This window comes from Protopterus annectens, chromosome 7.part0 (assembly GCF_019279795.1).
Source record: "Protopterus annectens isolate FY-2018-M chromosome 7.part0, PAN1.0, whole genome shotgun sequence".
Classification (NCBI taxonomy): Eukaryota; Metazoa; Chordata; order Ceratodontiformes; family Protopteridae; genus Protopterus; species Protopterus annectens.
This window is the reverse complement of record NC_056739.1, coordinates 298327846-298343320: the sequence shown is the minus strand read 5'-3', so window position 1 is coordinate 298343320 and position 15475 is coordinate 298327846. Positions and strand designations below refer to the sequence as shown.

Genomic DNA, 15475 nt, shown 5'->3' with positions numbered 1-15475 from the left:
TTTTCATGTCTAATTTGTTGTAATTGAACCGTATTTGTTTTGTATCATTTTTAAGATTGTAAAATTTATTTTTCTTAAAATGTTTAATACTTTTGAGCTTTTTTTTCTCAGAGCCTTCACTGAAAATGGGCTCCTACCCAATCAGACTTTCCAGTAATCAAATGTCAGTAAATAAAGAACAGTAGATGTTTTAATTTCTGCTGCAGTAGCTGTTCCATCCATGTTGTTTTTTGGTGTGGTGTTTATGCCAGGATGTGAATACTTTTTGTGTGTACGTTAGCATTGTCCTTTCAGGGCTCAGCCTCCCTTTCTTTATTGTCATGAAAATTGTGAAGGACTTGGATGAGCTTGTCTCTAGTCAGCTCTGTTCTAGTCGACTGACTGTTTTTGTGTGTTGAAGGTGCCTTGATGCTTTGGCATAATATAACCCTTATAGCAAAGTCTACAGCAGCAGCAGTGGTCATTAGAACATCTACTGTTACGTTTACTTACACAGCTGTACTTTTTCTATAAACAAACTCAACACTCATTGCCCCTTTATCCTTCAGTCTAGTCTTTCTTTAGCTAAGTTGTCTTGTGGGCCTAAACCAGGGCTTTTGCTGCTTGTGCGTCTTTCTTAGTCTGTTGAAGTTAACCCATGCTGTTAACAACCACACCTGTAAGTTGTGAGTTTTGCTGGTTAAATTTCTCCATATCTTTTGGGTTCCTAATACCATGACAGGAATGGACCTAATTTCTAAGTCAAAGTATGATTAAAATTCATGAAATTAGTATTTTCAGTCTTTGTCAGCCAAAAGTGCTCTTTGCAGCACCCAGAATGTGCCCAGAACTAACTCCTGCAGTTCATACAGAGTTGCATCTATCTGTAACCTATGTAAATATGACTAATTTCTTTGAGACCCCTTGCTCATACTACTGTTGGGGTGTCCTTCCTCCTTGCCCTCGTTTCTGCCTACATATCCTGGTATTTAATGACTGTGTGTATGTAAGACACTGTAATCACTCGATGTAGCAATTTCAATGATCAATGCTACTTTTTGTAGTCTTTTCATGGACTATCTGTATTTTCTCCAACTGTTGGTAATGGGTGATTTCATGTGATATGAACTGTTTCTATAATGCTTTATGGTTCATATTTCCAGTTTTTATCTATTTCAGTATTATGTTTGCACAATCCCCAAGGCAACAGTCTTGCCACATTGTTATGCCTTTCAGTATGTAGGCCTTCTGCTATTAGCGTATCACACCTGGAAACAACAATGTGCTACTGTTTCATTTTGTGTTTCACAAAACCCACTTTGGCCTGTTTCTCCGAAATGTTCAGTGGACTTAGTGACACTGGTTTACAATCCTGGGTCGCTGATATTAACCTTTCGTCTTTGCTTAAATTCATATCTCCTTAATCATTCCTGTCGGATCCTGATCGACATGGGGTTGTTGCAGGAGGTTTTTGTGCTTTCAACTATATTTATGCGTCTTCTACATTTCTTGCATTCTCATCTGATCCTTAACCTATTTTTTTTTTTTGCATATTCAATTGCCTGATTTTTGTCTTCTGGTTTGATTTTCATTCCCGCTTGACACACACACATGCTTTGGTAAATTAAGCAGGGAAGTCATCTTAGACTTCTCCTCATGTTTCCAAACTGTGTGTTTGGATGTTGTTGAGGTCAGCAGGTATGTATGCAGCCCAAAGATTACAGATATATGCATGTAATCCAATTTCAAGGAGGTCCATAACTCCTTCAGCACGGGGAATATATAATTTGTTGTGCATTTGTCTTTTGTACGAATGCCTCCTGTTCTCCGTGACAGTATTGAGTTTACCTCTTATTGCTGAACAATTAGCAAGATTCCTACAGGTCAAGTGAACATTATGCTTCACTCTTGAGCTTAAGCATTAAAGGCCTCATCTTTTATATAGTGGTTTAGAGACGATATGCTGTCTTCCTTTTTCTGGATAGCTCTGTCGCTGCTTAGATTGTCTTGCTGGGTATGATCTTTCTCTAGACCTGTCCCTCTAAGCTTGATCCCATGGATACCATTCCCCATGCTTGCACAATTAAACTAAATGTGTTACAAATTGGAACCATGTGTAGAAAGATGGATAGTTAACTGACTAAAAGAACCAACAGGGTGTGGATGGCAAAGGTGTTGGTGCAGAACTTGAAGGTGATTGGTGGTGTCTGCAGCGCTCTAGTCGAATCATTTTTGTTTAGTATTCACCTACAGACTGGAAAAAAACAAGACCTGTGACTGACTAGGTTTGTGCAAGATTTTGAATGGGCGTCTGTCAAATCCCTCCAGCAGGAAATTGTATTTTAAATGCCTAGTGTTTTGAGAATGGCATTGTATTAAATGCCAAAAAAAATGCTACATTGTTGTATTTGGCAGGTAACCCCCACTGCTATTCCTAGCATATATTGTTGGCAAGATAACCATTTGAAATTTCAGGACTTGCTAGAGAGAGTTCCCGAAACGCGGAGACTGGCCGAAAGATCAGACTTGTATATACTAAGTCTGAGGTGCCATTTCTCAGAATATCCCCTTTTCTCTGAGGTGTGGTGGTCTGAGTTGGTATAAAGTTTTGGGGTGCAGAAGGCTTGCCCCCCTTGCAAAAAAGATTTAAGGAGAAGGATTAGTGCCGACATTTAAATAGGGAGCCCACTGGCAATACCCCATTTCAGAATGAAAATGTAATTGACCTAACTTCCCAGGTGTCTGATCATTCCTTCTATGATCACCATGCAGCAGTGGATGTCGGGAAATTATTCTAGTGATAGCCAAGGAAATGTCATCCAGATCTAAAGATGATGGTGTTCACCTTGTGTTTAGCACTGATTAGGCCCGTTATATAATATAACTCCTCCTTTGTGATGTACCTCACCAGGCATATCAAATAGTTTAAAATATACCGGAGGTTTCTAATAGACTGTCAGAGGGTTAAAATATGGAAGCTACTAGAAAGTCTAGTCCCCCCGCCGAAATCTTTTCTGAGGAGCCTAAAAAATAATCAGGGACTTAGTTGCCCAGGATCGTTTGCACCTTCACAAATACCAGACCAAGAGATCTAAACCTGCTTCATCTGATCAGTAAAAGAAGGTGTGGCAGGAATTGTATTCAGTTTCTCCCTCGCCTCTCCATTTATTTATTGTTTTTTCCTTCTCTCCAGTACATAATTCAAAATGGCAGTGAAATCTGTTTTTATATTTCTGTTCTGAGGTGATCATATTATGCAAGGTCTTTGGAAGACATTCGTGTAGTTCACCTTATGCTTTTGTACCTGTTGAGGTGCTAGTGAAGTGTGTAGCTTACTAATATAGCCACCATGGCACACGTGTATTGTTTGGCACCAGCATATTGGTTGTATGGGATGGTAATAGAACCTTTTCATTTTTTGCTGCTCATTTGTTCTCTCATGTCTCCTTAAGATGTCCTAGATGTATAGGACGTTATGATTTTCATGCAACTGGTATATTAAGCACTTAATGATGGCTGCTCATCTGAAGACGTTCATGGTTTTGCCCTCTTCTTTTCTCGAGGGATTGACTCTTGAACTTTCAAATCACCATCTCATTCCGTTAATACTATTTTACTGGAATTTGCACTGTAAGCTTGGCTTATTTCTTTGACCATAGCTATCTGTTTCTCAGTGACACATGCATCATCCAGGCAGATGATGATTGTCAGTTGGATGTTATGTGAGTGGGGGGGGGTGATTAGTAGCAGCATTTTGTGTGTTTTTTTATTAGGCACCACCCATTATGCTGTTTATGGGTAAAGGATGGTGGAGAGATCCTACCCCGTACGTAGGTGATCCTGCAGAATGATGAGTAGGACCAGGCTTATTTTTCTGAATGACCCATTGTTTCCTCAAGCCTGTTCAGTTTTCTCTTGAATTTTTTTGAGTCTTTTGTTCTTGCTTGCATCTGGTTAGTGTTGGGGGCTGTAGAGGTTTTTAGAGGATTCTTTCTGTGCACAAAAATTATGGGTAAAAGGGAAGAGTGTTTTTTACCCTGTGAAAGTGTTTTTATTTATTTATTTTTTGTCGTCCTCCCAAATGTGCTGGTCTGACAAGTCGAGGTGGTCCTATACATTTGTTATGCAACTATCTTGACTAGCATTTTTTTTTCTTTTGTTTATCCCATTCTGGGCTTTTAGCAATTTTAAAATTAACACTTGTGAAGTTTGTGCTTTGACATCCTCCCTTGCAAGGGAGGTGTTAGAACCCCTTGGTTCTGAGTGGTGGCTGTGGTTGTTGAGACATTCACCTTTTATTATAGAATTACAGCGACATCTGCGTCCATAATAGAATATTTTTTTCCATTAGTTGTGGATGGACAGCATTTCTATTGTGGAATGTTGGGGCTTTCTAATCTGCCCATTGTATTCACCAGGGTGTTGATGGTTATGGCGTAGGCCTTTCAGGAAAGAGTTTTCCTGATCATACCTGGACAACTCACTTCTGATACCCCATTTAGGATTTTTTTTTAATTCGTAGAAGTCTTCTCTGATCCACATTTGGAAAAGGCCCTTCGTCTGGAAAATGTGGATGAATTGTCATTCATTCAATCCTATCCTTGAACAGTGTTCATAAGATAATAGCCTTGGCCACCATGGTGAGAATGCAGGGCAGGTGAAGACTGTGACTTACTGTATGCTGAGCTTGATGGCATGGGTGATTTACTTACTGTGCTATTCCTAAGCTTGATGGAATGGATTTGCTAAGGACTGCTGTGTGTTCAATATCCAAAATCCCTGGCACAGTGGGTAACTTTCTCATACTTATTTTTAGCAACTTTTTAGTAGGCTTTCTGTTTTTGCAGACTTGTCCAGATTTTTGACTGTCCAGCTTGTGGGATGCTGAATCAACCTAGGCTCCCAGACAGCCCAGAAGACTTTTGTATTAGCCTTTTTGGCAGTTAACCATTAGCTGCTTCTAGAGCTTGTCTTTTTGTCCAGTTATCAACCAGACCAAGCTAGCGTCTTTTGGACTAACTCAGCCACAGCTCTTCCTCCCTCCAGACAACTCCCTGGTCTCAAACTCGAATATCCAAATGAGTGTGCATCTGCACATGAACCCCCCCAACCAGCCAGTCTGAGATGGACACACTCATTTTCCCTGCCTGAGCTGTCAAGCATCCGAGATGCAGTTAGAACTCGGATTGCTTAGAAGTGGAGTCTGGGCTATATTCCTATACATCACTTCTATATGTTTCATACAACTGAACACTTATTCCTCATTGTGATGGCTACACATAAACTGCTCAGAACCTGACAGTGTTTCTAGCTCTGAAGAACTTGAAGCAACTGTTCCCATCTGGTCAGACAGAACAAAGTCTTTCATGCGATGTGCAACAAACAAGGAGGCACATGGTTATAGTACCTGCCGAGGGTGATCCTCATTTAGCAGTTCTTTGTAGTCCTGAATAATGTCTTCTCCTCTTTGTTCTTTTAATATCCCAAAGGGATGGTCACTGTGTCTGATAAGCTTTATTTTTCAGCTGTTTCTTAGGACTCCCAAGGCCGTGTCTGATCAGAATCTTCTGTGTGCGCGCTTCTGTGGTGAACACTATTGGCACCCTTCTTTATGCTCTGTTGGGTTGAGTATTGGGGAAATAATGGTGGCAATTTTACATTGCAAGGCCCTGGAAGCTTGTATGTACATCCAAAACTCTCTTTAAAAACGCATTCCGTTCTGTGTAGTATAAAGGGCTCCAAGTATGAAATGGTGTAGTTTTGTCAAAGGGATTTTCAGAGCATTTCAGTTTCTCTAGTCATCCTGTCCACTTGCCTCTCTGTATAAATGTAAAAGGTTCCCCACTTCTAAAGATGGTCCTTTTTAGAATCAGGAGGAGAACTCTTGTTATGCCTCCTAATTTGTGTCACAATTTCAGGAAAAATCTCATCTGACTCTCCAGTTGGAGATTTTATTCTTTGATGTTAGTTCTAAAATTAAGAACCTTTTTCAGTGGGAAATAAAATAAATCTAGGAAATTCAGAAGTGATAATATTCATACTGAACTTGTAGCTATTTTACTGGTTATGAGACTTTTTGAAGGACACATTCAGTTATATGTTCTACCTTTGCTCAACTTTTTGCATCTAAAAAGCCTGATTGGAAAAGGGAATAACCAAAGAAAGTGTCGGCAAATGTTACCAAAGCTGCAAATAACCAAAAATGTGTTCTGGATGTATGCAGGAAGTAGGGATGAATGCATTACTGGTATATAAATTGGTTTTCTTTGATTTTGTTTAGTTTGTTAAACGATTCAGATTAAGCACTTTTGTCCCATAAAATTCATTTTTTTTTTATTAAAATATTTTTTATATCTTGTATGCCAATGGTGTGTTTCAGGCATATACTGGCAGCAGGAGGAACAGCACATTTTTTTGGTTATGTAAGCTGCTTGAATCTCTCGTACACCTTTTCTGAAACCATTGGGTAGAACTTGCTGTCTGCTGTGTTTAAATGAGATCCATTTAAATCCATCCCCATATCCATTGATAAGATGGAATATGTCAAAGATATGGTAAAGTCAGTACCCCTTCAACTTTGGCCAAAAAAACTCCCTCTAAAAACCAGGTCAGAAGTTGGGAATGCAGCAGTACAAAATGAAATGTCTGGATACCATGAAAAAGGGAAGGTAGCCCCTAGAAGACTGCTGAAACACACACTAATGTGTAACCTCCTACCTCTCACCGTAGCTTTCCTTTCAAAATAGATGATTTTGTATGTCTGCTACCCTAGTAGTTTGAGAGCAAATGACAGATGTTTGGGTACTTGAAATAAACCCCAGACAACAAATAGCAGTGGGATTCCTTTCCTCCAAAATCAGGAATTCCTATTCATCCAAAAATATCAATGTCTCTCTGTCTCTCTGTCTCTCTGTCTCTCTGTCTCTCTGTCTCTCTGTCTCTCTGTCTCTCTGTCTCTCTGTCTCTCTGTCTCTCTGTCTCTCTGTCTCTCTGTCTCTCTGTCTCTCTGTCTCTCTGTCTCTCTGTCTCTCTGTCTCTGTCTCTCTGTCTCTCTGTCTCTCTGTCTCTCTGTCTCTCTGTCTCTCTGTCTCTCTGTCTCTCTGTCTCTCTGTCTCTCTGTCTCTCTGTCTCTCTGTCTCTCTGTCTCTCTGTCTCTCTCTCAAAGCTGGCACAAGGTGTGAGAGAACTGGTTCCCAGATCCAGAAGGGAAAAGGAAATGTACATCCCCAAAAAGGCACCTGAAGACCAGTTTGATCTTGTTTCTAGACTTATTCTAAAGATGTCAGTGCTTACCCGCCAGAACGTTTCCACTCATTCCTTCTCATTGCATTCTAGCTGCATTGGATCTTAAGGGTGTATACCATCATGTTCCTTTAATAAAGCCGGAAGTTTTTGCTGAAAGATTCAACTTTACACCCTTGCCCTTTGGACTTCTCACATCTGCAAAGGTATATTCACAAAGTACCCGAGTAATTAATCTTTTGCAGAATGCAGGGGATCCACATTTATTCTTATGTAAATGATTGCCTCATCTTATGAGAGTTGGTTGAACAACTTAACATCCACTTTTTGTCCTAAATCTCTCTCTAGGCTTAAAGCTCTTTGGAGAAATATTTTCTAATTCCACACAGTAACATTTGTAGGATATATGTTAACTACATAATTTTATATAGTGTTTTTAATTAATTCAGCATTGCAAGTAGAGGTTTTTGTATATTAATAAAGCTTTAAATTTATATACTTATTTTAATTGGATTATTGGATAATTGTGTTATTTTATGGAGCAAGGGAAGTATTTAAACAGCAGTGCTACACAAGAATTTATCTGATGAAGTCGTTTTTTTCGACGAAAACGTGCTTGTACTTTTGTTGACGTTAATAAACTTGGTTGGAACTGCAGTACCTTATTGTGAGCATTTTCGAGTGGTGGAGGCCATCCGGACTGGTATTAGCTGTTTTGCTTTTGTTGGTGTTTGTGCTTACAGCGTTTCTTCTTTTTTTTGCGGTATATATGTTAACTACTTGTTATGGATGTCTTTATATTCCTGCAGAAAGTGCATCATTTTAACCATGATCAGTTTCTGGGTCTGCTTGACCAGCCAATAATCACTGTAGGGGAATATCTCAGAATTATAGTTTCAACTATTGTAATAATTTACTCCATACGAGTAACATACAGTGATTCTTCAAATCAGTCTGCACCCAGCACTGTGTCCTTCCATGTACCAGATGTCGTTTTTGTGTGGAGATTTTATGGTGGGCAAATCATTGCGTTGGTCAGTCCCCCAACCCAATCTGTAAAACAGATGTCAAGAGTTTGCTTGGGGGCTGTATTCAGGGAGCACTGTCACAGACACATTGAGCAGATCAGGGTAGATCCTTATTGATGGATGGTAAACACAGATTTTCCACCTGTGGGGAACTCCCCCAAGTACATATTATGCTCTCATTCACAACATACAGTTAAATTCCATGCCATGACATTTGGCTGAAAGGCTGGAAAACAGATTTCCCGTGGATGGGAATATTCCTTTTTGCCTTTCCTGTCTGCAACCAAAGTTCTTTTAAAAGATGCACTACGGGACTCCAAAGGTATATCTAGTTGCTCCCTTTTGGTCCAAGACAGTAGTGGTTTCCCCTTCTCATGAAACTGGCTAGGGGAAATTGCCATACATTTAAGGGATCACCGATCATACCATCCTGCAGAACCTACATCTGAGGGCATGTATCAGGAGTTTAGAAAACCTGCAGCATCAGGTGTTAAAGGAAGTTAGGAAACTTGCTACTAGAAGTCCTAGTGCTACAGGAAACACTAGGACCCTTCCAGAGCTGAGTCCCCCCCCCCCAAGTTCTCCAGAACCTGTGTGAATTGCTCCGACCAGGATCCATTCAGAGAGGAGGCCTCTTTGGTTCTCAAGTACCTGTGTGATCAGCCATTTCAGCTTTTATTTCTTTAGATCCCTCACGGTTTCTGCTGTGTTCCAAATAAAGCATTTTCTGGAAAAGGTTTTACATATTTGACTACCCGGGAAACAAGTTTGTTCTAGAAAAGTTAACTTTTTCCATTTGAACCAGCTTCAGATGCTGACTAAAAGATTTTGACTGGAATACTGACTTCAGTTAGTGTACGCAAAACCAAGTAGTATCTCTAAGCCCTCATGTCTATCCAACCTTTGTTTGATCTTATAGCGGGACCGGACAAAATAACAGGACCTTGGGCATAAAGGGATTATCTAATTTTAACTTGAATCTCCCATCTCCCTGTATTCTTTCCTGAACCTAAAAAGGGGAAGGATTAAACAGTTTGATTACTGAGAACGCTGGTATTAGAATGGACAGTTTATTTCCTTTGGTGGAAAGAAAAAGGGTCAACTAGTGACAATCCTTTTAAAATGGTCTGCTTTGAATCGCTTAGTTTCTGTTAATCTCACTGTTAAGCCTGTCCCCTTTCAGAAGACCAACTCTACTAGATTTATGGCTACTTCAGGATTTTTTTTTTTTTTTTTTTTTTTTAGAAAGGAGTAGACTCCAGAGCTATTTTAGGAGCTGCTTCTTGGACATTGCTGCATACTTTTTATTGAAATTTACAGAATTGACTACTTTTCCAGGATTAGAACAGGTTATGCTGTTTTGTTCTGTGTGGGCTCTTGGATTCTCCACCTCTGTCCTCTACCTTTGCTGTCTAAGCTTTGGTAATTTACACCCGCACATTTATGCTACTGCAATCGTGATAAATGTAGTACAATTACTATACCAGTAATGTTTGAATAGATCACTATTGTAGTAATACATCTTGCCATCCCACTTATGACTTGATTTTTGCTTTCTTATGGACATCTGTGGCCCCCAAGACTAGTTTACCTTGCTGGGGCAGGTCTCCCTTTCCCTCTTGCTGCTTTGATTTAAGTTTAAGTATTTCAATCTTAGCCCACAAGATTGGTTTATTGGTTTTACTGCAGACTTCGTGGAGACAATAAAGCTCTGGCATTTGGTGTCTGTACGTCTTTTCATTCCAACATGCTTCCTTGTATGTATTCTGCACGAGGATGGAGCCCCAAAGCTTTTATAAACTGGCCCAGGCATCTTCCTTGGTAGAATACATTGTATATAACTTTATGCTACTGCAGTACTGACCTATTTGAACATCTGCTGTTATGATCACTTACACAGCTGTACTTTTGTTTAAGAAGCATGTATGTATACTGATACGAATCCATGTATGTGACTTAGTATGAATCCATGTATGTGACTTAGTAAACAGTTGTCTTCTGTATTGTATTATGTCCCACTTAGTGTCTGGACAGTCTTGCTACAGCAGATCACATACCTGGTTTTGAAATGTAATAACCAAGCACTTCTTCCACCTGCAAGGACATCTAAGATGGTGGTTTGCTTTTAGATTTAATCTGTGCCAGACTGATTTTGGTTACACTATTCTTTCCATTTGTGCCTTTTTTTTTTTTTCCTTTTGCTTTGAACACATTTACAAATGATATGCATTGTGATGAATGTTGGTGACTGTTTCCTTTTTGTTTTAGGAAACTGTTGTATAGCTGACTAAGTGAGTGCGTTATGCAGATAATGGATGTGACAGCACTGAGCAATGATGATTTGCAGAAACAGTTGATTAAGCATGGTATGACACCAGGACCCATAGTAGGTAGGTATTTCGAGTTGATGTATGTTGCAGGGTGTATTTTCTGCTGGGCTTTTATCTAAATTTTGTGTTTTATGCTAGGCTTTATGAATAGCATAATGAAGGACGCTAGAGGCAGTAGCATTTGATATCTCCAGATAGTTGTGGCCCAGATCTCCACTCTGAGCCCATCCAAAATACACCTATATTGCAGTAAACTAGCAAGTTCAGCACTTTCATACCATGTGTCTTTGCTGATATTTATAGTACACTCATCTGTGATTGTCCCAGTAAATGGACACTAATGGTTTCTTTTGTTAATCTGAATTTTGTAGGAATGAGGAAAAATGCTTTTAAATGGCTAGCAAATCAGCAGTACACTTTTTTTTTTTTATCTCTAGTATTATTCTTCTGTATATGATGATACCATTACGCATTGCATCCAGTGTCCTTTTGTTTTTTGTCTTGATTGCATTTATTAATTCTGTCTTCATATATGGCTGAGTATTAATCTTGCTATCTTCTGGCATTTCATGCAATGTATTGTAACAAAAATGGTGTAATGGAGGCCGTGAACGCGTTGTTGTGTCTTTCGGCTTTTCCCGGTTAGGGCTCGCCATAGCAGAACTCTGGTCCGCTAATGATTGGCAGTAGATTTTTACGTGCCGAGTTGCCAGCTCTGACTCACAACCTTCAACGAAGGTACGCCCATTCACGCATGTCTCCACACAGAAGACGCTGTAGCTGAGAATCTAACAGGGCAACGTCTTACTGTAAGGCGACAATGCTACCGCAGCACTCTGTTAAAAAGATGAGTCCTGGCTTCAACAAGTAGCATGCAATTAAGTTTTTTTTTGTGTAACAAAGGCTTCTAGAATGTTCATAAACATGCAGCATGAACCTAATTAGCCTAACATCTGAACTGAGTATCTGCCTTCAGCAAAGACCAAAAGGTGCTATCAAAATAATTTAAACCATTGAACAGGTAAGAATTTGTTGTACTCCTAAAAGATTAGGTGCTTAAAGGGGAAGCTTTGTGAGCCAAGAGCTTTTTGTATCTACCGTGGCCTCCTTTTGTATCTACCGTGGCCTCCTTTTGTATGATGTGGATGGCAGCTTTTGTGAAATGCAGAGAATTATTCATGTTACTGATCGTGATGAACAGTTGTGATACAAGACGAGTTCATCTCTTAACAGCTTTCTTGCCTGGTAGCTGATGACTACCCAGACCGTGCCCTTGAAATATGAGCAGCAGTGTGAAGAATGAGCTAAGATATTTGGTGGTGATTGGACGATGCACAAACATAAAACTGGATATTATCTGTTCATTTGCTGGAAGTTGATTTGACTTAATGTCCAGTATGGCTTTAGAGGTTGTGGGAAGAAAGGTGACGCAGTGGCCTTTTTAATAGTTTTGGGGGAGGGGGTTTGAATTTAACACTGGATCTGGGACTGTGGAGAATTACATAGCAGTAATTTTTAGATACCGATATTAGGAACATAGATTACTAGGCTATCAACTTGGAGGTCCTTTCAAGCCTAGCCGTTTCATCCCAATGTAATACCATAGAAATGCTAGTTAATACACTGGATTGCATTTGGTAATGGCTGCCCATGTCCAGGAGCATTGAATGCTGTCCCCGGTAAGAACTGTGCCCCATCCACTTGTCCAGGTTGCTCTTGAACAGTGTTGTAGAGGTGCTGTGTTTCACATGAATAGTTAACCTATTCCAAAGACGCAGCAGTCGCTGGGAGATAAATCTCTGAGTGTGTCCTGTTTTAGTCGTAGGCCACATTTTAGGTGTCTGGAATGGATCGTCCTAGTCCCGTATGATTTGCAGATATGCAGCAGGTTCATTAGATTTGGGTCTGAGATTGCTCTGTAAGCCAGGAATAAGTCTCCTGTAAGAAGTCTGCGATACAGAGTACAATGGCAGACTTTAGTTGGTTTGTGTAAGGTACGTGCTGGAGTCCCTTGATCTTTGTTTTAAACCTCTTAATTGTTGCAGTTGCTTTGTACGGTACATGCTGAACGAGGTGTTATACTCGGTTATGTGCCAGATTGGTGCCAAGTGTAGAGGGATTATAACCTCTCTGCTCTCGAGGCAATGCCTTTACAAATCAAATGTGCTGCGCAGAAAGCCTTCCTTAGTACAGTAGACACATGGTAGTCGAAGTTAAGGTCACAGTCCTCTTGTGATCCCAGGTCCCTTACCACTTCGTGGGTACTTGCGCTATTGTTTTTGATGGTGTGAAGGGATATTGTTTGTGCTGAAGGGAATGATGATGCATTTCTTTGCATTAAGTTTGAGACCGTGGCTAAGACACTAGTCACTGGTGTGCATAAGAACCTCCTGGAGTATACTGACATAATTTGGGGATTCAGTAATTGCAGTGTATAAACTTGGTCAGCCACAGCCCCTTAGTTTTGACCTGAACTTCTGAGAAGTATGTACCAAACAGTAGGGGCCCAACACTGACCCCTGTGGCACCCCAGTGATGACAGGTCTGCTGGTTGATGTGGAGTTGCCCACTTTGATAGTGCGAGTCTGGTTTGTGAGCCAGTAGGTAATCCATCTTACAGCAAAGGGGTTTACGTTTAGTTGCTAAGTTTATTGCTAAAGCCAGAGTGCGGGACTGCTTTGAAAGCCTTTGCCAAGTCGAGGTATGCTGTGTGAACAGATTTGCCCTGGTCACATTTTTGAGAAAATTCACCAGATTAAACAGGCAGGATCTGCTCTTGACTAAGCCGAATTGGGTAGGATCCTGGGTTTGGAGATTGGCTAGGTCAGCCATAATATGTTCCATGGCCTTTCAGATGAAGCTAGTCAGGCTAATGGGTTTGTAATTCCCCGGGTCTGTTGCTAAGGCCACCTTTGTGGAGGGGAATAACTGTTGCTGTTCTCTCTTCACCAGGAACAAAGCCTGTGGTTAGACTGTGATTGGAAAGAGTACTTAATGGTGATGCTAGTTCATGCTTTGTAATGTACCAATGCCTTTGTATATACAGTTGTGTTTATAAACATTTTGATGTAAGTGGAGCTTTTCTCCCCGGGCCTCCACTGAAAATGGGCATATATCCAGTTGGACTAGCCCGGTCAACAAATGTAAAATAAAATGTTTTAGCCTGTTTAGAAGACGGCCTAGGGTGCCATAGGGGCTGTTGTTGTGTTTTTTTTTTTTCCCTTGCACAAAGCTTTGATGACCTTTTCTTCAGATATGTAGGTTGGGCGGGGGAGAGATAGGTTTGGCGAAAATTTCACTCCTTATCCACTCCAAGCCAATCTGCTAGCAGGTTTGCTATCTGTGGGGTCTGTGTGTGAGATACTGTTGGTCACTTAGTTCTGCACATGCTTGGGGTCCTATCTTTTAGGCTATGTATGTAGCTGTAAAAGGCCTTGTAGTTATCTTTGGCTGTGCTTGCTAAGTTTTCCTCAAATAAGCCCTTAGAGGATTTGAAGTCTTGTCTTATTTGCTAGTTGAGGCTGAGGAGGGTGCTTTGTTGTTGGTGTCTTGCCTTTGTTTTCTTGGGCAGCAACTTTGTGCTTATTGTAAAGTTTGATGCTGGATGTCCACCATGGCAGGTTGTTTTACTTGGGGCTCTGGCTTTGATTCTTTCTGGTACAGCAGAGTCTGTACACCTTTGTACAAGAGATTTGTACAGGGCTTTAGTGTAAGCTTAGGTGTAGTTACCATTTCCAGGTGGGTGTGGGGCTTGGAATGCATTTATACCTTCACTTAGGAGGGTATAGTTTGCCTTGGTGAATTTTTTTGTCTGATTTTTGCCTTGAGAGTTCTGGTGGTGTCCGCTCAAAGGTGACTGATTTTGGTCAGATTTAACTAATGAGGGTCCGAAGGTTGCAGTAGTGCATCTGTTTGACATGTTAGTGAGTACCAGATCTAGTATTTTCCTGTTGGAATATGAACAATTTTGTTCCAGGGCATTTGAGTTGGTCAAGGAACTTTTGTGCTAATGAGTTAGGACTAGCATAGGTTTCCCAGTTGATGGTGGAATAATTTTGTAATCCCCCTTAACCAGCGAGTTGGTGTCAAGACTGGAGGGGGATTTATAACTGGGTATGACTTGAATGGGGGATCTTGCCCACTGTATCCTGAACTTGGAATAACTCCATGGAGTTGTCCTATCTAACTAGGTGGGAGGTGATTTTTCTATCTAATATAGATAGAAACACTGCCTGCTGCGGTTCTCGCATGTTCATTTTGTAGTCTGAAGGTGTGGAAGGCATTGTAGCCTTACAAGGCCTGGGTACTGTCTGAGGCCTTGAACGAGTTTTCTTTGACTGCGCAGACGTCTAAGTCTTCCAGTGAAAGAAGTGCTTCCAGGGTGTGCAGTTTTTGGTTTTAAGCTCCTAGCATTTAGCAGCATGACCCTTATTTTTATGACTGGCAAATTTCAAGACCTTGCTTAACAAAGGCACTATGGGGAGGCAAGAACCTTTGCCAGCAGCCAAAAGCTTAGGTGCTAGATGCAAACCATCTCTGGCAGAGCAGCGAGGTTTGTCGACCATGGTTTCCCAGGCTGACAGGAACTAGATCCCCTTTGAATGACCTCTGAAACTAAGCCAATTGTTGAAATCGATCATTGTTTTGTTTATACAGTGGCATCGTTCTAGGTGAGGGTAGTAAGCTGCTCAAGACAAGTGACATACCTGCCTGGGATACTTACTCAGAGAGCTCAGTCATGTCTCTGTTCATATAGTCCAGTGAGGTACGTTTCAGGTTGTTCACTCCAACTTGAGTAATGAGCATCGTAACCTGAGTGCATGTGTGATCTGACGAATCCTGGCACTGGGCAGCAGCTGACTGTGACTTTCTCCTCATCAAACCTGGTGAGTGGGA

The 15475-nt window shown here is 40.7% G+C and overlaps 1 protein-coding gene across 5 annotated transcripts in view; it reads left to right on the top strand.

Annotated features, from left to right (window-relative positions):
* The window catches only part of LEMD1 (LEM domain containing 1), a 372161-nt gene that overhangs the window by 71659 nt on the left and 285027 nt on the right, over positions 1 to 15475 (top strand). For all 5 annotated transcript variants that reach the window (XM_044076814.1, XM_044076813.1, XM_044076815.1 and 2 more), the window contains exon 2: positions 10518 to 10639. In XM_044076814.1, the coding sequence (XP_043932749.1) occupies positions 10552 to 10639 (88 nt within the window). In that variant the 5' untranslated portion in view covers positions 10518 to 10551. The remainder of the gene's footprint in view (positions 1 to 10517; positions 10640 to 15475) is intronic.